A 25857-nucleotide genomic window follows, 5' to 3' on the forward strand; every position below is an offset into this window, starting at 1 on the left:
AAAAAACTAGTGGGAAGACCATCAGATTTGGAAAGGTTGCTATCTAGAATATAATATACTGCCTTTTTGTGTCACAATATTCTCATCTATAAAATCAGAGTAACATGTACCTCACAAGGTGGTTGTAAGTTAAAGATAATGAATACAAAAAATGCTTTGTGTAAAGCACTACATTAGTGGTTCTCAAAAATTTTTGTATCAGGATTCCTTTACACTCTTAAAAATTACTGAGGAACCCAAAAGCTTTGTTTATATGGGTCATATCTATTGTTATTCACTGTATAAGATTTTAAAATGGTTATTTTTGAAATATTTATTAGTTCACTTAAAAATAATAGTCATTATATATTAACACAAGTAACATAATTTTAATGAGAAAAAACATTTTTCACAATTTTTTATAGTTTTGAAAATTTTTTATTTTTTATTTTTTATTATTTTTTATTTTTTTAAATGTTAGGGAGTATCCCCCTTTATTTTTTATTTATTTATTTATTTATTTATATTTATGATAGTCACAGAGAGAGAGAGAGAGAGAGGCAGAGACACAGGCAGAGGGAGAAGCAGGCTCCATGCACCGGGATCCTGATGTGGGACTCGATCCCGGGCTCCAGGATTGCGCCCTGGGCCAAAGGCAGGCGCTAAACCACTGCGCCACCCAGGGATCCCTAGTTTTGAAAATTTTTTAAATGTCTGGCTTCATAAAAGACACCTAGATTTTAATATCTACATCGTGCATTCATTCTATTGCAATATGTTGTTTTGATTTGAGCATATGAAGGAAATCTGGCTTCACAGAGATTTGTAGTTAGAAAAGAACTGAGTATTTTAATAGCTCTTTCATATAATGGTGGATATTCTTCTTTGACAGAATACTAAAAGTCAACCAGTGGTACTTTCCTGAAGGTTAACTGTGATGTGGAATCTGAAACCCTATCAATGAACTTTTTGTTGTCCACTACATTAAAATCCATGGGTCTCTTGCACTTAGAATGAATGTTTTATCCCTGCATTAATTATAATACCATGTGGGTTGATTGAAAAATATTAGTTCACTGAGTAATAAAAATTTTTCACATGTTGACTCATTTCACTATACAAAGGCAAAAAAATCACAGTAGTTATTATCACAACCCATTTTATAAGAAATATGTTAAGTAATGGGAGGCTGTCAAATTCATGGGTAGATAAAACTTTTCAATAACTCTTTTTTTATAAGATTTTATCCATTCATTCATGAGAGACACAGAGAAGCAGAGACACAGGCAGAGGGAGAAGCAGGATCTCTGCAGGGAGCCCAATGCAGGACCCAATTGCAGGACCCCAGGATCACGATTGGAGCCGAAGGCAGACGCTCAACCACTGAGCCACCCAGGCTTCCCAAAACTTCTAAAAAATTCAGATTTTCCCTTGAAAGCTCCAATTTTACAGTTTACAAAAACACCATCAGTTGTTTTCCTTGTTGAAAATACTGAAGGCACTCCAACAACTGTTGTTTGAATTTTAAATTAGGTTTGTGTTTATTGTGTATCAGTGCTGTTATTTCCAAGCTACAAGTTCACTTGGATTTTCAGGGAAAATGTCTGCCAAATGCCCTAATACAAATAGCCATAGTCCTGTTAGTTGTTCTCCCAGGTAAAAATGGGTGTTCCATGAAAAAAGGCAGCTTGTAGCCCAGGCACATAAGTGGGTTTTCTGTTGTTGTAAGTTATCTCTACACCCAACATGGGGCTTGAACTTACAACCTTGAGATCAAGAGTTGCAGACTCTACTGACTATGCCAACCAGGCACCCCCACAAATGTTTTCCCTTGAGTCAACCACTGTACTTCAGTATACAGCAGACAGATTTTTTGCATTCTTCCTATTTTGTCACACAGAATATTAGGCAGATGTTTGCTCAAAGGTCAATATTTAATGAGACTGGTATTTTTTTATACTTTATTAAGGACATCCTTATGTGAACTGGCTTTAAAAAAAAAAAAAACTGCAAGCAGACCGCAGTGAAGAATCCAATGACTATTAGCATGGTTTCCTGTCACCAGCTTGATTCATGCTCAGGTGCCAGCAGTTTATCCAGCACTGCTTTTGTACCATAAGTGCAAATGTCAACACAGACAGAGGCACAGAACATCCTAGTATTATGAAAACAGCTGCGGGGCAGCCTAAGGTGGCTCAGCGGTTTAGCGCTGCCTTCAGCCTGGGGCATGATCCTGGAGACCCGGTATGGATCCCACATCGGGCTCCCTGCATGGAGCCTGCTTCTCCCCCTGCCTGTGTCTCTGCCTCTCTCTGCCTCTCTCCCCCTCCCTCCCTCTCTCTCTCTCTCTCACATAAATAATAAAATCTTAAAAAAAAAACAGCTATGGCCTTGCAGAAAGGTTCTCAAGCCCCACCCCCAAGGGGAGTCTGTGAAAAATGGTTTGATAACTGCTGCACTAAATATATGTTAGTTATGATTATTAATTCTCAAACCAAGTGAGGCTCTTTGTGAGGTGCTACAAAGCCAAAGAGAGCTACCACTGAAAGCTGCCAAGGTAAGAATGACCTCACCACTAGCCTCTAAAGAAGAAATAGGCTTGAGGGGGACTCACAAGCTAATGGAAATGGAGTTATCACCACAGAGAAGGAATCAGCAGAAGCGACTTTTTCTCTCTGAAAGCACAAGGGAGATATAGTGGAAAAAACTAGAAAACCAGACTAATTTGTCAACCAAAGCCTATGGCTACACATACCATTACCAGAAACAATGGATGGACTTGAAAACAGACTTTTAGAAAAGATAAGTGAATGAGAACATTAACAAATGCAAGGACAATGGTAAACATAGGATTCATAGGTAAATTAAATAATACATAGAGGTAAAATTTTTCTAAAGAATTTTCAAACTATAAACAAAAAATAGATGAGATACTGGGAGAGTAAACCCTCCGAGTTAAACTCATGATCTTCCCTGAAAGAGGTTTCTTTTAATTTAATTGAAGAAAATAGTAGGAATTTATGAGAATAGAAGTACCAAAATGTTTAAAATGTTGGGAAACTGATTACTTCATAGTTTTTGATGTAGTTTAGGGAAATTATGGGACGCCTGGGTGGGTCCTCGGATGAGCATCTGCCTTTGGCTCAGGGCATGATCCCAGCCCAGGGACTGCGTTCCATATCGGGCTCCTCACAGGAAGCCTGCTTTTCCTTCTGCCTATGTCTCTGCCTCTGTCTCTGTGTCTCTCATAAATAAATAAATAAAATCTTTAAAAATTTTTAAAGGAAATTAAGAGCTCTGGGTCTATTACATGAAAAATGAAAAGCAGAAACAAGATGAACTTACAAGAGGACAAATAATAATACAAAAATATAATTCCTACTTCAAATACTGGGGTTGAAAAATACAAATAGGATGAAACGTTCTTTTTTTTTTTTTAAAGATTTAGTTATTTATGATAGACACAGATAGAGAGAGAGAGGCAGAGACACAGGCAGAGGGAGAAGCAGGCTCCATGCCAAGAGCCCGATGCGGGACTCGATCCCGGGACTACAGGATCACACCCTGGGCCAAAGGCAGGCGCTGAACCACTGAGCCACCCAGGGATCCCCGGATGAAACATTCTTATACTACTCACCTATTACTATCAAAATTACCACCAACATAATGACTTTAAAAAGTATAAATTTATTATCTTTACTGTCCCAGACATCAAATGTCTGAAATGGTTCTCTCACTGGGCTAAAATCAAGTGCCACCAGAGCTGTGATCCTTTCAGAGTCTCTAGGAGAAGATAGTTTCCCTGCCTGACCAGCTGCCAGATGCTGCCTTGTAGCCCCTTGGCTCATGGCCCCTTCCTCCAGTTTCAAAGCCAGTGGGGGAGAGTTCAGTCCTCCTTACATCGACTCACTCTGACCTCTTCTGCCTCCCTCTTCTACATTTAAGACCTGTGATTATTGGCCTTGCCAGGGAATCCAGAATAATCTCCCTATTTTCAAGGCAGCTGATTAGCAACCTTAATTCCATCTGCTACATTAATTCCTCTTTGCTATATAATGGAATATATTCCCAGGTTCCTAGAATTAGGATGTGTGTATATTTGGGGGGGGGCATTATTCTGCCTATCATAGACCTATAATAAGAAAGTTCACTTACTGGATTAAAAAACTAAATCTGTTGCATTCAAGAGTCACATTTGCAACTGATTTCAAAAGTCAAACCAACTGCAAGAAAGGAGATGACAGGGGATCCCTGGGTGGCGCAGTGGTTTGGCGCCTGCCTTTGGCCCAGGGCGCGATCCTGGAGACCCGGGATCGAATCCCACATCAGGCTCCCGGTGCATGGAGCCTGCTTCTCCCTCTGCCTGTGTCTCTGCCTCTCTCTCTCTGTGACTATCATAAATAAAATTAAAAAAAAAAAAAAAAAGAAAGGAGATGACAAAGTTTATCATGTCTGGGTGAGGGTAAGAGCAGCAGTCTATTAGTAATCTGGTAGATTTCAAAGATAAATTATTAAAATGTTAAAATGACTAATAATGAAAATGTAAACAATGAAAACCTATCAATATGGCCATAGACTATGACACTAATCTGACCATTTTTCTTTTAATAATATACATAGATATTTTCATTGTGGGCTTCTACATGCTACTATTTATTAAATAATCACAGATAAAGTTGACAAAATTCCTAAGGAAACTATGGAAATGAACACTAGAGTACATAAAAATAGCATGATTCTCTCTACAGAGAGTGTCAAGTAGCAGGAAAAAAATTAGGCTTTCTTTACATACACACAGATTTTTGCAGATGGGGGACAAAAAGGATCATGAGGCACTGACACACAATAAACACAAATCTAAGGAGGGCAGATGTAACAAGTACTGTGCGTTACATGCAACTGATGAATCACTAAATTCTACCCCTGAAACTAATAATACACTACATGTTAACTACAATTTAAGTAAAATCTTTCAAAGATAAAATAAAATTTAAAAAACCGTTTGAGGGGATCCCTGGGTGACTCAGCACTTTAGCGCATGCCTTCGGCCCAGGGTGCGATCCTGGAGTCCCAGGATCGAGTCCCACATCGGGCTCCCAGTATGGAGTCTGCTTCTCCCTCTGCCTGTGTCTCTGCCTCTCTCTCTCTCTATGTCTATCATAAATAATAAAATCTTTAAAAAAAACTGTTTGAGTGCTTTCAACGTATGGAATGTATAAAAATGAAAAAGGAAGTCTCTGCCCAGAAGTTAGCTCACAGACTAATAGGAACAGAGGGAGGAGATAAGATTTTTTGAAGTATTAAACAGTTTTGCTGTATCCCAGGGGACTGGAACACTCAGAGTAAATTCTGTAAATCTTGCGGGGGGGTGGGGGGAGGCGCAGGAAGCTAGGCAACCAGGAGGTAAGGCACCAGAGGAAATAAGGGGAAAGTATGCTAGGGTAACGAGGTAGAGGGATTTGGATACTAAGGTAAAGTCCTTGGAATTTATTAATAGGCAATGGGGAGACCCTGAAGATTTTCTGAACAGAAAAAAAGGCACAGAACAATGTGTAAGGTAGATTGTAACTGGCAGAGATTGGAAGCAGAAATTCTACACAATTCATAATAAACTGACAACAATAGACTGAATGTTGCCTAACCATATGGATCTTTTTCAATGTCCACTTGTGAAGCAGTGCAGCAGAGCCAAAGAGATTATTTGTGCAGCTCTGTTTGAATTGTCAGTTCTTCATGAGCAAAATGCAGACAATACTATCTCTAACAGGCAGTGCTGAGGTAAGAATTAAATAACCTATCAGAAAGCACCTATTGCAAGGTCTGGCACCTAGCAGGTAAGAGCCAATAAATGCTTGTTTCCTTCCTTAAGTAATGACTAAATCCACGATGAAACTGAACACTATTGGAGAATATTTAAAATACTACTAAAACATTAAAACATCTGGGCTGCTGCCAAAGCAAGGTTCAGAGAAAACATAACCACTCCCAAAGTAGAACTAAAAGCAAAAAAGAAAAGAAAAAAAGAGGCAAAGGGAAAACTAATGAACTAAGTCTTTATCTAAGAAATTTAGGGAGGGGAAAAAACCCAAAGGAGCCAAAATATGGAAATAGTAAAACTAAAAGCAGAAATACAGATACAAAAGTGAACCAATCAGTAACACCAACAGCTGGTTCTTTGAAAAAAATGAACTACAAAGTTGGTCAAATAACATACAAAGTTGGTCAAATAACATACTCAGAAATTTTAGAAGATGTAATTTATACACACATTTGTAATTGGGGAAGAAGGTATGTCAACTATACCAACACATTTGACAGCCAAGTTAAAAAGATGACTGCATATCCAATAGGGAATTCCAAACCTCACTGGTGAGCAGAGAATGTGATGCAGTAATAACACAATGACCAGAAAATTTATTTAACAAAAAAGTCAGTCAAAGCCTAAACTACTTTGAGTCACTTTTCAAGAAACATTTAGACCGGAGTCCAAGTATAAAAATAGATTTTGCTTAATTCTCCACAAACCAGCAAATGGAAGTTCCGCTGGATATTGTGGCATAAACCACTACTTCCTAGATTTCACTTTTCCAATTATACCTTTACAGTGGATGTCTTCCACTCTATAAATCTGCCATGCTAGTACACAATCACTATGGAGCGTTACAGGGGTCAAACTACAAAGCTAGTATCCTCTCTGAAATGTATACGGAGCTTTCTGCTTGAGGCTCAAATTCTCTCTCTCCCCACTTTGTAGGGAAAATAAAGGGATGGAGGGAGGGAAAGGTAGGAAAGAGATGACTCTGAGTGTCAAAGTTCCAATATCTGTTTTCTGCAAATCAAAAGAATGCAGATGGACTCATTTTAGATCCATCAGTCTTTTCCAGTTACATGCAGCAGGCATACACACATGCACATGCATACACATGTACACACAAACGCATGCATGCACACACACTTTGGGTGACACATCCCTGTGGATGCCTGTCTACTACTTCAGAGAATGGCTCCAACTGACAAACTGCTGACACTCTCCCAAACTGTTAAAGGGACTGTATCTCTTACACTGAGCAGAACCTTACTGACAAAATTTAAATTCTCTTAGTGCCAATTTTAATTGGTTTCATTAAGATGAAAAATGTTTAAAAGCATATAACCATAAGATGTAAGAAAGCACAAAAGCCCAATAAAAACAAGTCACTCTTAAGGAGAACTAGAATGAGGCCAGACTGGAAGTTTATCAGCTATGCAATCATGTGTGTGTGTGTGGGGGGGGGATTCACTCTCCCTAAGCCTATCTCCTCCTGGATTTGCTCACATATTAATTCACTAAGATTGGGGGATGTGGAAGCCTTGTGTAAATGATCGATTTTACCTATGTTTTGCTGCCAGGAGTATTCTAAAAGAGAAAAGTTGTAACAATCCCACTTAGCAATTGTTTTTCTCCCTACTAGGCCATAGCTGACAAAATAAGAATCATTAGATATAAGGAGCCTATCTCAATTCAAGGCTTGCATCTTGAATTCTAGTACAGGTACAACCTATGATCAGGCAAGGCAACTGGAAACCTCAAGCTCAGTATTGGGAGGCTTAACTCCTAGAGTCCTAGGAAACCATCTAAAACTCCTCCCACCCACTGTCTCTCCCCTATAACAGAGTCTCCGATGGTACATGTCTATTTGTACTCAACATCCACTCATTCAGCGCATTTATTGAATGCCTCAACATCCTGGACTTCAAAGAGCTCACAGCCAAGAAAAACATGTGATATGTGTGTAATTATCAAGTAATGGGAATGATATTTTTAAAACCAGAAATTATGCATTCAAATGGGACTTGTCGCCTTTAAACAGTCCCCCTGGGAGGCAATGAGCTAATTCCACTTCATTGTTCAAACCACCTTTAGAGCTTTCCTCCTGGAATTGCCTTAAGAACCTGCAGTCTCTTCTTTTGAATACCCTCAATGGTGCCAACTCTTCACTGAGAGCGAATTCAATTTTTGGAAATGGCCAAAAGTCAGTCAGAGCCAAGTTTAATGAGTAAGATGCATGATCAAACTAGGTGGCACTATTTTCGTTCAAAAATGATCCATGATTATTAAGCAATGAGACAGATTTCCTTATATGATTTGTAATCTGACTCTGAAGGAAATTTCAGATGAGTAACAAGGAATATGAATAGTGGAATTGGTAGATACATATTTCTTTTTCCTAAGTAACTTCTTAGAGGAATAATATTCATTTGGATGTGTAAGCTTAGATATAAGTTTTGCTTTGTGTAATCACAATTCATAAATAGAAGGTTCCTTGGGATGTTGGACCCATTGTGTCATGGGCAGGCCTGTCACTAAATTAGAGAGGTCGCATGGCACGCAGGAATGAGCACAGGCTTCAGAAGATCAACTGACTCACGTCAGAATCCTGGCCTGGCCCCTTGCTGCCTGTGTGACTTCAGGGATGTCGCAAGGTCTCTAAGACTCTGCAAAACAAGGCTGATCATCTAACTTGCAGAGTTGTTGCAAAGATGTGAGATAATGCCCAACCCATGCTAGGTGCCCCATAAGTCACACTGATGATTAATAATAACCTCAGCATAATTGAGAGGTTTTCCTTACTCTAGGTGGCTTGCGATGACAGAACAACAGGTAAACAAACAGAAATTTGGGTGGTGGGTGAGTAGGTCATGAAAAGAACCAATATACGCTCACTACCTTTGGGTCTGGAGCCAGCTTTAAAACAAAAAAAGTAATATGTAAATAATATTTGCAGTAATCATTATTAATACCACATGTACTATTTTTAAATCATAGGACATGTGCCACCTGCAATGCTGCCACCACACTGACATTTCGTCTGAGCATACCAGGCCCTCTCAGGAACCCTGTGCCTCTACATCCTCTGTCCCTCCTAACATGCCTGCCCTCTTGTCTGACAAAACCCTACAATTATACCCTCCAAGATCACATCATGGAACCTTCCTTGACTGTTCTGCCAGAACTGGTGGCTCTACCCCTCGTGCTTCCACAGCATTTGGTTCCCATCTCTGGAATGCCTGTTTCTGTGGTGAATTTTAACTTCTCTTCCAATTTCTGCTTCTACTGCCAGGTTTGAGCATGGAGAGGAATTGTTTCTGTACTTAGAAACACCTAGAGCATCTCTTGGCACACAGTAGGAACTTGGGAGATGTTTGATGAATGCTTTAAATATAAATATTTTATAAATGACTGGTAAAGGCCAGGTAGCTACCTTTTGTTAACAGTTACCAGAAATCACATCCATTTTTCCTAAATTCAAAGAAGAGACAAGATAACTTACACAGACAACAGAATGGATTTAGAAGTTGTGGCATATGGAAACTTCTAAACACTACTGACCTCCTTAGTACTCCGTGCTCCCATGAGCAGCATCCCTCAGCTTTCATCCCAGACCAGGACACCTGTGGGATGCACCACACTGTCAGGAGTTCACTGCAGATGATTCAGAAGGCCTAGCAGAGTTCTCACAGCCTTCCAGCACTGCCGGGCTACCATGGCTAAAAGGCCTTCTCCAAGCCAGCAACTCCAGCAAGTTAGCAGAAAATATCAAGGCTCCATAGTGTGGCCAGGGTGCTGGCTTAATGCCACCTACTCCCAGATCCCCACCTCCTACAAGCACCTCAGAATCAGTCTGCCAATTCTGTACACTACTGATAGTCTCCTATTCAATGAAGAAGGCTCCCTCACTGTTATGTTAGAAAGCATCAGGCATTCAGAGAAGGACTTGGTGGGTCCAGTGTGCCTGTTTCAGCGAGTCTTAACCTGTATAACTAAAAAGAAGTCCATGATCAACCAGTTCTGTGCCAGATGGAAATAGGCAGAGGGTCAGCTGGCAGCCTTGTGCATCTGAGCGCTGACATTTGTGAATCATTGTCCGTTACTGCAGTTTTCCAGAGCCCTGGCAATACAGCAGTGGGTTCAGACTCATCAAGATCAAAAGACTGGAAAGGAGATTTGGAGCCATGGCCCATGCCCTGGAACCCACAAAACCATGACAGTGACTATTTTTGTGACACACATAATCCACAGAGTAAAGGCAGCCACGTTCTGCCTTAGCGTCACGGTCTTTCCTGTCTCTCTAATGGAATGACTGCATTCTGAAGGAGGGCAGAATACGAGAAGAAAGAGAACCAAGCCACAGACCACCAGAAAAGCCATGATTGGAAGAAGCTGTTTTAGATTTCTCCTATAGGCTCTGGAGAGTCATCCATCCATTTTGTAAATATTTACTGAGTCAGGTGCTATTCCAGGTATGCAGGATAACATAATGGACAGAAATCATGGCCATGGTCCCATGAAGCTTATAGTTTAGTAGGGGAGAAAGGCACTAATCAAATAAGCACACAAATATAAGGGTACAAATAACTGCTATGATGGAAGAATTCAGCATACTACAGAGACTGTATAAACAAATATCAGTGGACTTATTAAGTCAGAAAGGCTTCCCTCAGCAAGTAACAAGTGAGCTAAGTTCTCAAGGATAAATAAGAATTAACTAGATCAGGAGGAGAGGAGAGGGAAACATTCCTGGCAAAGAGAACAGCATGTGCCAATGTCCTGGGGTTTCTACCCAGGGGGATGTTGAACTGGCTCCAAATCAGATGCAGGGAGAAAGGCAGCAGCACCAAGGTTAGAGACCCTGGCACAAGGTATTTTCCTGTCTACGCCCCCTTGGTTTGCACTCTAGTTGTCTAGAAGGACCTCCTCCGCATGGAACAAGACTAAAGAACAATGTCAAAAACTAGGTGTGCCCCCAAGGCATGACACAACAGACCTTCCAATATTACCTGGCCACTGTCCTAGCAGTCACCACTGGGAGGCAACAGGAATGACACAACAGACCTGCCAGTATTACCTGGCCACTGTCTTAGCAGTCACCACTGGGAGGCAACAGGACTCCCACTGAAGCAACACTGTATCAGGAAAATGATGCCCTATAAAAGGTCTATAAACTTAGAGATACATTTCAATCCCAGTAGAATTAAAGTGTTGGTAAATATATTGATGATTACTATAAATCCTTTTAGATAGCTAATATTTCATTGTAATTTTCATACACCAATTTTTGGGGGTGGTGAAGGGGCTGCAGGAAAAGAAAGTGGTGAAGGATGTTATCTTTGCAGCACTATTGTGCTTTGGCAACTGTCAGCTAGTTAGAACACCTGAGGCAGTTCTTGGGTTCTGAATTATCTGTCACCTTGCAAAATAGTGCTGGAGCTATCTATTTGTAAAGCACTTTGCAATCAATCATTAATTTGGCTTCCCATCCTGCTGAGATTATACTCATTGTACAGATAAAGCAGATAAGCAAGTGGCCCAAGGATACAAAACAATTCAGATTTTACTTATCTTTCTTACCACCCTCACCAAACAATGTAGACACACAAGGCCCTTCCAGCTCCAGCCCCAGTTCTGCTACCCTGTAGATCAATCTTCAGCCCTAGGAGCAGCAGAGGGAGGTGCTGCAGTCCTTCTCCCTCACTTTCTCTCAACACGCTCCTCTATGCAAAATGCCTTTGAGGCCAACAATGATAATGACTACACTGTGATAGGGACATTGGCACTCCAGACTGGAATATGAACTCAGTAGTGCTCAAAGACGTATAAGAGCACCTAGGAAGTCACAATGGCTTGTAGTTTAAAATGTCACTGTCCCCAGGGAGTCTGCACTCCTAACAGTCTCTCCCAAGACTTCCCTTCATCCCCCACAAGCAACCCAGGCAGTGGTCTCCTCAGGGCTCCCACAGTGCAACACTGCACAGTGCTGTAAATCATCGATTTACATATTCTACTCCATCCCTAAACTGGGACCTCCCAGAATCTGAAGCACATGGCATGGGACCTAGCGTACAAAAGGCTGATTGAGGGCACAGCTTCGCACCAGCAAATAAGGGAAACAGGTATTTCTTCACAGACTGGTGGATTTGGAAGATCAATTAGGCCAACTCCTTATTCTTCAGATGAGGAGAGAATATGTAACCCAGTCACATGGGGCCTGGTCTTCAATCCAGGTCTTTTGGCTCAGTTTAGTTCCACAAACATTTTATAAGGGCCTGCTCTGTTTCAGATGCCGCCGCCACCGTGGGAGGTGCTGGGAATAGTGAGATATGCAGGAGATGGGTCTCAGCTTCAGGGAGCGCACAGCCTGGGGGAGGGAACAGAGTTACAGAACACTTGGGCAAGTGCAAGGACAGGCGCTGGATTCCTTCCTCAGTCAGTGTTCTCTCCACATAGTCCACTGGATATTCCCCAGCTGGGAAGCAGGACGGCAATATCTACTTCCTGCAAATAAACTTACAGTGAAGACTGATGAGAAACGGCGCACGGAAAATCGTCAGGTTCACCCCCAGAGGCATTATGTAAGGTATTGCCATACCCTGATACCGACTCCAAGGATTCAACGTCGTTTCAGATATCACCCGACAAAGCAGCAAAACAAGCGAGGGGTGGGCATACATGCAAAGAAAACCTCAAGGGCTCAGAGAAACTGGAGGAAACAGTTGGGGGGGGGCAGTAGGGGTGTTGGGTCAAGCGACAGGGCCCCGGCGCGTGGAACCGAGGGCAGGCAGCGGGGTGCGGGAAGAGGGGACGCCAGGGGAGCGTTGGGCCAGCAGCGAGGGTGGGCTGGCCAAGAGGAACCCGGCTCCCGCGGGGCCGAGGCCCGGGGTGGGGTGGGGTGGGGTGGGGGCGCTGAAGGCACCGGGCGCGGGAACGGGAAGTGCTGCCCGGAGCGCCGCTCGCACCGCGGGGAGCTACCCCGCCGCCCGCCGCAGCCTCACGGCCGCCGCGCCTCCCCAGCAGCGCCTCACCTCGGGTTGAAGTCCTGGAAGAGGCCCCTCAGGTTCATGGCGGAGAACTTCGCCGCGGCGGCCTCCTCCTCCCCCCTCCCCCCGCGCCGCGCAGCCTGCGCGTTACAGCGGGTTCATAGTGCCAGCGCGAGCCGTGTCCCCGCTGCCGCCGCCGCCGCCGCCGCCGCCTTCACCACCTTCGTCGCCGTCACCACCTTAGTCGCCGCCGCCGCCCGGAGAAACCTGAGCCACCGCCCCCCGCCCCTCCTTCCGGGCTTCCGTACGGCGGCGGCGCATGCGCCCAGCCCCGCCCCGTCGGCCGGGAAAGCGCCGCGAGCGAGCCTCGTGCGACGCCGCCCTCACAACTGGCGGCATGCGGCCCCGGGTTCGTGCGGGGGACGTGGAGGCTATGAGAGGCGGGGAGCCCGGGTGAGGCGGCTCGGTCCAGGCCTGCGGGAAAGGAGCGCACCACCCGGAAAGGTCTTCGCAGGCACCTGTCACCTTAGCCCGCGCTGCCTTCCGGAGATTTCCCCTGAGACTCGCGGTGGGGCTGGGGGAGTTGTGGCCACGGGGACTCGTTGCGCTTTGGCGATCTTACCCCAGGCTTCACGTGTCCTGTCGGTGACTCCCAAGTCTGCATCTCAACTTCCCTCCCAAGGCCCAGACCAGCATATGGCCACATGCTGCTGGGAAGTCCCACACTCCGGTTACCCTGTGCCACAGTCATCTTTCCTCCCAACCGCCTTCTCCTCCTGGGCTGCCCTCTCTGTTGGCAGCAGACCTATTCATGGGGGCATGTCACACTGGGGATCGGGTAGTCATCCTCCCATTTACTAACCTAGTTAGAGACTCCTTGGTCCCTGCCTAAGCTTTGTGGTCACTTCCCACCTGGACTCTTCCTCCACTCTTGGTCATCCTATTTATAACTGCTAGCTTCATCTCCCTTAGACAAGTCAACATCTTTACGCCTCAATTTTTCTTCTCTGCAAAATGGAGATGATAAAACCAACTTCCTAAACTTTGATGGCATAGCATGCATAGCACTGCTTGGCTCACGCCAGTTGCTCAGGGAGTGCTGTTACTCTCCAGCGCTCTTCCCAGGCCCTACCTCCTCAAAGAGTCTATTTACTTTTGGAATTCGAGAGCTGGACAAGTTCACAGCAGGTGACCTACTCTACCTTCTTCACTTCCTGCTTATTTAAGACTTTCCATGAGCACAGCAATACCTTACACATTAGTCTAGCATCATTATGGATAATAGTTGTACTTTGTTACAATAACAGAGTTTCATGAATGGCAATTTTTATATGGGTTAGCCCTGGGGGCAGCTTGAGAAGATCACAGTTATTATGATAGTCATACCTTGTCATGATGTATCATCTTTCTTCTGAGAAACTGAAAACATTTCACAAGTGGTAATTAGGCTTCCCAAACCCACTGGAGAATGGATATTACCACAGGAGCTGCTTTTAAGGATGAGTAACCTGAATCAGGTTTGTCAGCTGCTGAAGCACCAGAAACCAGTCCCAGGCTTTTTGGTCCAGCTTCCTTGCCCATCCTCTGGGTACAGTCTAGTGTCTACCCCTGAGGAGGTTCTCAGTGAACATTTAAATACAGAAGAGAAAGCTGAGGCACAGAGAGGTTTGTATGGTGTGCCTTGGGCTACCCAGCTAGTACAGGCAAGTGGGAGGCGGCTGGAACTGCAGCCCGCACTCTGCAATGAAGTACTTGCCAACACCATCTTAATTACCAGTGACCTACCATAAACAGGCATTAAGATGGTTTGTGCTAAGATGCTTTAACAACAGCTACTCTTGCCCTTTCAAAAACTTCACCGACCGAGACCAAGTAGGCTGCTCAGAGGCCAGAGTCTTGAGGGCAGGCACTACTTTGGTAAGGTCCCAGGGAGTCCCAGAGCTGATGCACAGCTCTGCAGCTCACAGTCCCCCAGACATGACCAGATATGAGGGCTGCCCGGCCTGAGGAACAGAACACTAATGCACAAACCAATTGTTGTAATCTTTTGCTCTGATGAGCCAAATTGCTGAGGGGAGCTTATAGGCCTGTCCATGGGAACATAAGGGAAGCATTGAACTATTCCAAGGCCTCACATCACCAATCCTCACGAAGTGGATGTATCTGGACTGCCTTCAGTTCACAGGAGGCCCAGCCCTGTACTCTACTGGTGCACTCATGGAAATAAAAATCAGAATATCCAGGTGTCCCTCTTGTCCTCTCTCTGGCAAGTGCAAAAGACCCTGCTGCCAATGTACTGCCAACTCCTGACCTCCCATTCAGTGTCTCACCCTGACCAAAGGCCCAAAGCTTTACTGGCCTGTGTGCACAGACCCATGAGTTACCCAGACATTGAGGAAAGATTCTGGGCCATACACAGGATGATGCCCACATCATCTCCCCTAGCAAATTTTGATTCACCACCAAATTTCAGGGCCATCTTATTACTACAGATTCTTAATGTTCCTTATTCAAAGGCATGAAATGGCACAGAATTGAAAAAGCATGACCCCAAATAAGCCAGAAAGCACATCCATGTGGCTTTGGAGTGGGTACATGTTACAGTGTCCCAGAAACATCAGCATATAACATGGTTTTGAAGACTACCTTGGATTTGTACCATCCTTCTGATAAGTTGGTGGCTTGTCCAATTCAACATTCACACTGGCTCCAAAGTGATTGTGTGGAGGGCAGGCTTCTGAAGAGCAGGGCTGTGAAGGAGAGAATCTGGTACATTCAGGCACTTGGGTCATAGAGGGCCTGGGTTAGGGGAAAAAAGTGGCTGTGGCCTGGGGCACAGCAGGGTGGACAGAGCATGGAGTTATAAGACTCAAACCAGCTTCACCACTGCTCCAGTGGAAGGAGAAAGAGCTGGGATCCAATCCTGGGGAAGGCCAGCAGGCCCCCTAAACTCCCTGGGGGGGGGATCAGCTTGACAATGTCTTCAGCCAAGAGACACAAGATGCCAGCTGAAGGCTAAGTCACTTTCAACCTGACATTCTCCACTCTAAGTTCCCCAAAGTCCACATCCTGAATTCCACCAATTAGAGAATCACAGGAGTCCCCAGGACTCTGCTTGCAAAATGCACCACTTGCTTCCTGAGGCAGCCCTTTTTCTGGCTACTTCAAGTTGACTTGGGTAAGTGTGTCATCATTCTGTTCCTGAGATCTCCCTGAGAGGTGGCTGGAGTCTGGACAGGGGGGCTGTAGGACATATAGCTGGGTTTGGGGACTCCAGGAACTTGGGGAGGAGGCTAGGAGCAATGGAAGAAGCCAAGAAGGTAATATGTATGGTTCTGCTTGGATTTCAAGCTGCAAATCCTTGGTCTTCTTCAAGGGCCCAGAAGGAGCCACTTTATCATGGAGATGTCCCCAAGGAGCTGTAAATTGCAACCATGGAGAGATGAGAGGGAAGGAAGGAAGTCCCAAAGCACCATTGGCCCTCTTGTCACCAAGGGCGGCTCAGGAAGCAAGTGGGCCAGCATCCTTTCTGGAGCACACTTCCCAGTGAAGGGAGCAGGGACTATTTCCTATTGGAAGGTGGAGTGGGCAGGCTGTGTCTGGGCCTACAGAGCCACCATGGTGTCCCTGTATTATCCTCCTTGGACCTCTCCTGTCACCAGGGGCTCCAGGAAGGCTTCCCAGGTGGAGAGAGAGGCTCCTAGGACCTCGTCCTCCAGTGAGATGCGCCTGTAAAGACCAGGTCAAGTACATGTGGCCAGGCCTCCTGGGCAGACAGGAAGAAACATCCCTGTAAGAGGTTACCAAGCAGCTGCCCACACAATTCCCTTCTCTCTTCACTCCTGTCATGTTCTCATTCCTGCATCTCCACTCATGGCTTGCCTTTTGCCCTTTGTGATTCCATACTGGCTTTCTGCCACATGTCTCTGGGACCCTCTGCCCTTCACATAAGATGCCCTCTTATTTCTCATGTTTTCTCCTTTAAAAAATATTTTATTTATTTATTCATGAGAGACACAGAGACACAGAGGGAGAAGCAGGCTCCGTACGGGGAGCCTGATGCAGGACTTGATGCCAGGACCCCGGGATCACAACCTGAGCCAAAGGCAGACGCTCCACCACTGAGCCACCCGGGCATCCTCCCCCATGTCTTCTCCTAATGCACCCTTTTGGCTGGGGCAGCTTGCAGCCTTCATTCCTTCTGTCACTTTCAGCTAATGTCTTTCTCAAAGCATCCGCTTTGTGCCTGGTGCTGTGAAAAGCACTGTTAATACACCGTGTTGTATGTGATCACCTTCCAGGACAGGAGAACTGCTGAGCCAGTAAGAGAAGAAAGGGGATTATAGGCAGAGAGAACACTTGCAAAGGCACAGAGGTCATGCAAGTGGAGGCAGGTGGAGCTTTGGAGAAAACTGTCATCTATGTTCATTCTCTGTGGAGTCTGAGTCTCTGTGGAGTGTGGAGGCACCCTCCTTTCAGGCAGGTCCTCTAGGTTGGGCTCTGAGAGCTCATCACAAAAGTGTTTTCCTGGGGCGCCTGGGTGGCTCCGATGGTTTAGCCTCTGCCTTCAGCTTAGGTCATGATCCTGGAATATCCTGGATCGAGTCCCACGTCTGTCAGGCTCCCGGCTCAGTGGGAGCCCTTTCCTTCTGCCGTTCCCCCTGCTTGTGCTCTCTCTCTTTGTCAAATATATAAAAATATATATTTTTTAAAAAAGTGTTTTCCTCAGCCTGACCCTGGAACAGAACAGGAACTGACCTGGGCCATGCGAGATCCTGTGTGTAAACACAGCATATTGAGCCAAGCAACATGAAGCCATGTCTCAGTGAGCTTGATCCATACATTTCTAATACAGGTGGATGGCTTTCTCCCAGTCTCCAGTCCATCCTGGGATCCTGTGGCCTAAAATGATTATTTTCTCTGGCTTGACATACAGCACACTCCCCCTTACCCTGGTCTATTTGCAACCCTAGGCCTGTGCACAGTGAGGACTCAGCTCCTGAATCCCTTTAGCCAGCAGCTCCCTCCCTGCATCCTGCATCCAGTCAGTAACCAGGGAGCCCCTGGGAGATACAGGCAGGAGTCACAATGTCCCAAGATCCCTTCAAAGAAGCAGGGCTCCCTCCCCCAGGCCTCAAACTGGGACCCCAGCATCTGCCAGGAGCAATGATCTATTATTCCTCAGCCTGTAGTAGCTGCAGGCTTATCTGCAGGCACCCACTCTCCTTTCTGCTCCACATTCTCCAGGTCACTGACACACTGAGGGTTTTTGAGTGTTATTACATAATAAGTTAGACCACGTTTGCACATGCCCATCCACTTGAGATGGACCATCCATTTGTTAACTAATTGTCAAGGGAGGAAAACATTGCATCAGCCAATTTACATGTGGATTGTAAATTGTGTAAATGTGTAAATTGTTGGATCAGACAGAAACTGATTCAACAATATTAAAATGTGGGGGAGAATGTATATCTCAGATGCTCAGAAGTAATAGCTCCTTAGTGCCCACCTACTTTGACAATAATTTTATATACAGATGACAACTTGTATATAATTTTTCTTAGGGGTTGAATTACACTCCCCTGAAAATTATGCTGAACTACTAATCCCAAAGAAAAGAGAGGTGACCTTATTTGGACATACCATCTTGGCAGATGTACTCCAGGTCAGATGAGCTCATTAGAGGGGGCCATAAGGAGTCTGACTGGTGTCCTCATAAGAAGAGGGGAAATTGGACATACAAAAGTACAGAAGGAAGGCAGCCATGTGAGAAGGAAAATCCTGGATTGATGAGACTGAGAGCCAAGGAAAAATTGGGGGTGCGAGATGCTGGAAGAGGCAAGAACAGAACCTTCTCCAGAGCTTTCAGGGGGAGCATGGCCCTACAAACACCTTGAGTGTGGACTGTGAGCATCCATAATTGTGAGAAAAGAAATCTGCCCACATTCAATTTGTGGTACCTTGGTAGGTAGTCCTAGGAAATGAGTATAGTCTCAAGTCAAGGCACAAATCTTCCCCATCTTACCAAAGAGGAAACAGAGAGCCAGATACTGGACCCGCTCATGTGTCCCTTCACAACCCAATTGGATTACCATGTATTCTGAAACGGAGATGAGGAGTGATGGGCTCTAGGACAGAAGGTGTAAGGATAGTTTTCACTTGGAGGTGAGTGTTGAACTGTGGCCACTGCAGGCTGCTCAGAGGTTCAGGCCTGGCCACTGCTCTCAGGACTTCCACTCCAGTCTGGTCCCCTTCTCTTCCAGGCAACTGAGAGACCCAATGTTCTCCTGCAGGCCCACTGCCCGGAGAGGTTGGAAGTCAGACACACAGCAGGCCAGTAGTTTGAAAAACATACCCACCCGGCCTGTGCAAATTCACTGCATCCCCACAATGAGAGTTTCTTATAGTGACTTAGGACAGTCTCTTCATCTGAGTGCTAGGTACATGTGCTTTTGACCCTGGATGCTATTTCAGGAGGTCCCTTGGAGTCACACCCCATATGTGCTCGTGAAGAGTTACAGGGCAGCTGTCCGGGAATCTGTCACAGAAGAAGGCAGGCAAGACCCAGGAAAGAAGTCAACTCCTCCCCACGGAGGCTGGAATTTAGGGCAGGATGTGTCATGGCTGGGGGATGGGGGCTTAACAGAGAAGCAGAACCATGGATGAGACGCCCCAAGGCAGAATGTAAAGTGGCAGGCTTGGGGCATATAGGGAAAGTCAAGACTTCCTGCTGAGGACCGGGGATCTCCTGCCTAATCCACCTTGGCCTGGTGACAACTGCCAGACACCTGGCCACTGTGTGTGAACACAGACATTGTGGGATAGGACCTGGCACCCTGGAGATGCCTCACCGAGGACCCTCGTGCTGGTGCTCAGGCGCCCTGAGTGCTCCATGCCAGCAGTCCATGGTGGCCTGGATCAAACCCTGGGCCCAGCAGTCACTTTCCTCCCAGGACAGCACGCAGGGTCCCGGCATCCAACCACGACTGGCCCACAGGCCTGCACCTGGGACTTCTGCCAAGGCCACCAGCCTCAGGATGGCGGGTGCTCCTCATCCCCCCTCTCGTGAAAGGGCCGACCTTCTGCACTGCCTGCCAACTGGGGACCCAAAGGCCCTCCTGCCCGCCTGCTTGCAAAACCCTCATGTGAACCTGAGGGCCTGTGGGGTGTGGGGGAGCATACCAGTGACCACCGCCATCACTCACTACACTTTCCTCTGCTCAAAGTGCCATTTCGGGACCCCAGGGTCCGAGGCAACTCTGGGGATGACTGACAGATCCACACCCCCTCTCTGGGTCAGCCTCAGAAAGCCAACCTCACAGTGGCCTTCACAAGGACACCAGCTTCACGGAGTGATGGCTATCACCCAGGAGTTCTCTGACAAGAACCACCAGGGACAGTCTCCACAGTCACCAGGCTAGGAGTGTCATTACCGGCCCCTAGGACACGGCCTGGGACCTAGGACCCGGGACCCAGGCCTGGGCCTAGGACCGGCCCTGCCGACGCGGCCTGGTCAGCACCCCTGGGAGCACAGGTAGGCAGAGAGGGGATCCCTGTCTGGGGACCCCCACAGCAAGATGAGTGCCAGTGAGCAGCAGCACTGGGTAGGGAGCGGTTGGCAGTGGGGAAAGAGGACTAAGCCATAAGGTCTGCAGGCTGAGGCCACGGTCAGGAGAGACAGGGCAGGGCAAGCAGCCGGGGCTGTGGGGGCTGTCCGGCTGCACCCCAGGACAGGACGCCCCCGATCCCAGCCAGGCAACTGGTCAGCGGGCAGCCGGCCTCCTGAAGGAGCCTCGTGTGGGGCCTGAGGGGATTGATGGCCGCGTCTCGGGGACCCGAGGGTCAGGTGGCAGGAAGGACTGCCCACCGGCCCTCTAAGTGGGGTACAGTGACTCTTCTGCAGAATGCCCCCACGTGCCCACCAGCTGTGGGGCAGGTGCTTCCAAGGCAGGATTACATCTGATTGTCACTACTATGCACACTCACCTGGCTGTGGTGGTTCAGGAATAGGGATCCCTCCTCACTCCTAGCACCTTGCTGCACTTCCCATGGCAAGAACCTCGAAAATCTCCACGGGCTGACAACGTGCTCTTTCCCCTGATGCACTGCCACCTGCCAGTCTCTGTTACTGTCCCATTTCAGGAGAGACCGGCACACGGGACCACTGGCGACTGAGGACCGTTAGTGGTTGGGAGAAGGTCCAGCCTTATTGTAACGTCCACCACCACACCCCCTGCCCTAAGAATTTGCTGTTCCTGTGACATATCCCAGGATGGGAGAGCAAGGGGAACCGAAGAGAAACTGAGCAGAATGAGCTGTCTGCACACGACCCTCTCAGACCACATAGGATTCAATGGCCGTGACGCTGGGGCAGTCTTCTTGCCTCACTGGGGGCAACTCAGACCTCCCACAATTCCAGGAAAAGCTCAGGGCTGGTTGGCTGGCTCAGGTCTCAGGGCACCCCTCCCTGCCTTCCTGTGGGATAGTGGCCGCTAGACACAGTCCTGGAAGGCAGTGTGACCCCGGGCCCCTCATGTCCTCTCTGAGCTCAGCTGCTCTGTGGCCATGAGGCAGCTGCCAGCAGGGCTCCCTTGGCCTCAGACAGGACCCTTCTCTTCCGTTCCTGAAAAACCAAGTGAATGCAGGAGCGCACATCGACGGTACTTTGGAAAAATGACACACGGCATAGATAAGAAGCAAAAGTGAACACTGTTTATTTTCCTATTTCCACACTCCAGCACTTGCCTGCTGCACTCTTGGCCTTTCCAACAAATTCCAATGCCAATGCCCTGTGATTTCATCCAGAACCCAAACAAGGAGGGAAGGTCTCCCAACTTGTATCCAGGACATGACAAAACTCTTAACTCTTGAACTGGGGAAGTACGAATGGGAAGGGGTGCATGTCACTCACACTGGGCTGCAGAAAACTTCTATCTCAAAAGAACAAACATGGAGAGCTTCCTCAAAGCAACCAAACACTGGATGTTGGGGTTATCGCAGAGCCCAGGGCCCCAGAGAGGCTCTTGGCCCTGCATTCTCCCAACCTGCCCTGGCCCTTAACTCCTGAGAACACCCAGGACTTTCTCTTTACACACCCAACAGGAAAACACAGGGAGGAAGCACCCTAAGGTCTCCCTTCATGCCGACCCCACCAAAGCTTGGAAAGGGCCTAGCTACCCCTGGGGCTCTGGCCCCATCTTCCTTATCCACCAACCTCTTCTCACAGGGCCAGGGAGGAACTCACATCATTGCTACGGACCAGGAGCACATAGTCGATGACCTGCAACTTACTGGTTTCCTCATAGGCCCTGGGACCCCACAGGAACTCGTAATAGGCAGGATCGATCCTGCCACCTACCGGCATTGCATGTAGCATTCCTGCACCCAGACATTGGTGAGGAGGTCCCTGGGCTCCCCATAGATGATGTGCTCTTGTCCATCGTACACCCCTGTGACCCCCAGAGCCTCCCACACCTCCTCCTCGGTGGCACAGTCGTCCTGCAGGAGGACCAACCACAGGACCAGCCCCAGGAGGCTGGTCTTGGGCAGGCCCCACTGATCGCTCAGCATCCCATCCCAGGTGAGGCCCAGGATGGGGTTGAGGACGTAGGAGTGCTCCCTGGGATCCACTTCAATCACGTCTAGGCCAAAGACCAGCTGCATGCATCTGGATGCTTGGCTCAAGATGACGGGGAAGTCGTCCTGGTATTCTGGAGTGACGACCTCCAGCATCTCTACCTTGGTGGTGGGCTGCTTGATGCGATACTTGAGAAGCAGGAACATCAACAGGGCAAACATCTTCATGTGGAAACTGCCCTCCACCAAGGACTCCTCATCTCCTCCCTCCGCTGGATGCTGGGGCCAGGAAGCTCAGGCTGATCAAGGCCACCAGAAGCCCCACCACTGGGGGAGGGGTCAGCACTCTGAGAGCACTGGGGAACACTCAGGGCCGTGGGAGTAGCAGATCCCTCCTCTGGGGGGCCAAAGACCATGCTAGAAAAGGACAAGGAAGGGGAAGAAGAGAAGGAGGAGAAGGAGGAGGGGGGGAGGAGGAGGAGGAGTACAGAATGAGAGGAGACACAGGATACGGAAGAGAAGGGGGAGAAGGGGAAGATGGAACATCTTTCTTTCCCTCCTCCTCCACCTCAGCCCCAGAGAGCTGGGCATCCACCAGGCCCCAGGCCTCTTCTGGGTCTTCTGCCACCTTCCAAAGTTCGATGCTCTTACCTAGGGGCATGGTAACACATTCAGGCTGAACCTGAAGACAGTTGGGAGAGCTTGTCAGGGGGCAGCCCGGCCAAGATACCCTGAGGTGCCAGGGCTGACAGGGGGCCGTGCCCGGCTCCCCTGCAGAGAGCTACACTGTGTTGGGCTGGGAGAACCCCTGAAACCAGGGACGGAGAGAGCGTGCACCTCACCTGGACAAGTGGCACTGGCCCGCGTCAACTCTGGTCTGTGACCTGAGGGACCCCTGCCTCAGATCGATTCCTCTGCTGTCACTTCTTGAAGTCCCTGCAGGAAGGAAGGAGAAGGCGCCTCTGGGTGCAGACCGCCAGCCCAGCCCTGGGCCCCAGTGTGGACAGGAGGGCTGGCACATTCTCTGGGAGGTCTCCAGCAGTCAAGGTGGGGAGTCCCCTCCTTAGCCTCTCAAAAGACTGCCCCGGCCCTGTCCTTCTCAGGCCAAACTGTCCCTGCAAGATCACAGGTCCCCAACACTCAACAGGAGGAAGCCAGGGGCCCAGCTGTGGCCAAACCTGTCAAAGTCTCCAGGACTGGTCCTGGATCATGCACAAAGGATGGGCCAGCTCTGGCTTCCATCTGGGCTCGAATGGGGCGCCTCTCGCTCTTCACCTGGAGCACACAGAAGGCCAGAGAAGAATCCTCGGCTGGCCCTGAGGCCACCCTCCTTGCACCTTCCTTGCAAGGGCCCCTGCCACGACCCTCCACCAGCCAAAGTCCAGAGAAATCAGTCGGTCTACCCTCCCACCCCTCCATATGGTCCACACAAACGTCCGGGCGGCCCGGTTCCTAGGGATCCTGCTGAGGAAGGCATCTGCTCATTTCTCACCTTGACCCCTGCCAGGGCCTGGATCACGGCCAGGGCAGGGCACCCGCCTCCTCTGCTGACCTAAGTCCAGACACTCAGGCACAGGCCCTCTCCTCTCTGAGCTCAAGGATCTGGAGAGGAGGAGGGGCTCCCCCAGACAGGACCGGCCCTGGTTCCCTTCCCAGGGCTGCCAGGGAGGGGCACCCAGATTTCGGGGCAATAACCTCCTGGACCTGAGGCCTGGCTAGGGGGCCACCGACCCCATCAGTGTGGGGTGGGCAGAGGTCCACCCTCTGCCCCCTCAGGGAAGCCCTGCTCCTGACCCCAAGGGTCCCCAGTGTCTCGGGAGACCCAGATGTGGAAGTCTGGCCGCCCTGCCTCAGGCTGGAGGGCAGATCCCCAACTCCCAGGGGAACTCAGCCCTGGCGACTATCTGCCTGTTCCCCTCTGGCAGCTCAGTGTCCATCCCTCGCCTCCCCTTAGCCCCTGGACCCTCCCCCCCGCTCAGTGTCTGCTCCCGCCACACCAGGCCCCAGGCTCTCGGGTACCCGGATGTCCCAGGCCTGCCTCACCCGCCGCCACCATCCGGCCCCGTCCCGCTCCTCCGCGGCCTTCCCGGGCTCACCGTGGGCCCTGACCTCCGCCGGGTCCCCTCTGTCCCCCTCAGGGTCCATCCCTCGCCTCCCCTTAGCCCCGGGACCCTCCCTCCAGCACCCTCAGCGTCTGCTCCCGCCACACCAGGCCTCAGGCTCTCGGGTACCCGGATGTCCCAGGCCTTCCGCACCCGCCGCCACCATCCGGCCCCATTCGGCTCCTCCGCGGCCTTCCCGGCTCACCATGGGCCCTGACCTCCGCCGGGTCCCCTCTGTCCTGGGCTCCTTGGTCCCTCCCCCCCTCAGGCCCTGGCAAACTTCCCTTAGGATTGGGCTCCTGAGCTCCCTGGGCTCGGGTCCCCAACCCCCCCCCCAGCCCATTTCCCGGGTGGCCGTGTGTGTCCGGCCTCCCCAGGGCCGCCCCCAGCCCCGAGGTGGGGGCCCAGTGACTCTCTCTCGCAGGGAGGAGTGGAGGCATGAAGGTGGGGTGGGGGACCCCCGCAGTTCTCCCTCAGCTCCTCACCCCACTCCGGGGAGGGCCCGGGCCCGTCCTGCCTCCGGGGATCCGAGGCCTCTGCCCCAGGCCCCGGCATCCAGGCCTCAGCTCGACGCCGCGGCCCCACCTTCCCCCGTGTGGTCTCTCAGGGTTCAGAAAGAGCCCCCCCACCCCCCGCCGCCCTCCGGGGCCCCTCCCCCGCCCTCGGAGCCCCCTCCCGGGGCTACCTGCTGCCCGGCTGCCGCCGGCCCGGGCCTGGCCTCCTTCCAGGGGACCCCAATGCGCCCCCCACACGAGGCCCTCCGCTCCCTCAGACCTCCGAGGCGGAAGTCGGCCCACGTCACATCCGGACCCCGTGCCAGGGGTCCCTAAGGGCTGGTTGCACGTCCGCGGGAGATGGGCTCTGCGTGGCGGGGGTAGGAGGACACCTGTGGGAGGCTCCCTGGGTCCTCTCGCGGGTCCTCCCTCCCCGGACTCGGGCGGGCTGCGGCCTCGGCTCTCTGCAGACCTCAGTCGGTGCCCCTTACACCGAGCCTCTCAGGCCCCGACGTGTCGTCCCTGAGCGCCCGAGGGGTGGTTGCTGCGGCTCGGGCCCCACCGGCTCTGCAGGTCCCGGGGTGGCCCAGGGCTGCCGGCAGGGGCACAGCAGGGTTCGGCGGCCCCCAGCGTCCTGGCACAGGTCGGCTCTCAGTCCTCACCCAGGAGGCCCTCATCAGGACACAGGCCTGCTGTGCAGCCGCAGCGCCCATAGCCCCGGGGCAGGGCAGGGGCAGGGGCCGGGAGGAAGCGCCCCTTCCCACGGGGTCCCTTGGCCAGCAGCCAGACTTTAGGGACATCGTGTTAAAGGTTTAGTTTCCTGGGGGCGGCCGAGCAGCTGCAAGGGTGTCTAGGGGTGTCCCGTATTGCGGGGCCCACTGCAGGGAGTTTTCCCCTGACATGCTGCG

General features: G+C 49.5%; 2 protein-coding genes across 13 annotated transcripts in view; both read right to left on the reverse strand.

Annotated features, from left to right (window-relative positions):
* The window catches only part of TMEM185A (transmembrane protein 185A), a 35815-nt gene extending 22726 nt beyond the window's left edge, over positions 1-13089 (reverse strand). The window contains exon 1 of one of the 3 annotated variants that reach the window (XM_072819276.1): positions 12820-13089. In XM_072819276.1, the coding sequence (XP_072675377.1) occupies positions 12820-12857 (38 nt within the window). In that variant the 5' untranslated portion in view covers positions 12858-13089. Of the gene's footprint in view, positions 1-9349; positions 9412-11891; positions 12140-12819 lie in introns of those variants that run through there. The other 2 variants (XM_072819277.1, XM_072819275.1) reach the window with 2 other exon arrangements.
* An 8378-nt stretch (positions 13090-21467) lies between these two features.
* LOC140629700 (melanoma-associated antigen 10-like) lies at positions 21468-25565 on the reverse strand. Of its 10 annotated transcripts, none has more exons than XM_072819261.1 (4): positions 25141-25565; positions 23532-23628; positions 23196-23289; positions 21468-22770 (listed from the first exon to the last, which is right to left on the reverse strand). In XM_072819261.1, the coding sequence occupies exon 4, from the start codon at positions 22579-22581 to the stop codon at positions 22132-22134; it is 450 nt and encodes a 149-aa protein (XP_072675362.1). In that variant the 5' UTR covers positions 22582-22770; positions 23196-23289; positions 23532-23628; positions 25141-25565; the 3' UTR covers positions 21468-22131. The 10 variants fall into 10 exon arrangements, with proteins under 10 accessions (XP_072675362.1, XP_072675363.1, XP_072675370.1 ...); XM_072819262.1 differs by lacking the exon at positions 25141-25565 and adding an exon at positions 23846-24308; XM_072819269.1 differs by lacking the exon at positions 23532-23628 and having other exon boundaries at positions 21468-22750.
* Positions 25566-25857: the final 292 nt, after the last annotated feature.

The sequence above is a fragment of the Canis lupus genome (assembly GCF_048164855.1).
Source record: "Canis lupus baileyi chromosome X unlocalized genomic scaffold, mCanLup2.hap1 SUPER_X_unloc_4, whole genome shotgun sequence".
NCBI classification, from domain to species: domain Eukaryota; kingdom Metazoa; phylum Chordata; class Mammalia; order Carnivora; family Canidae; genus Canis; species Canis lupus.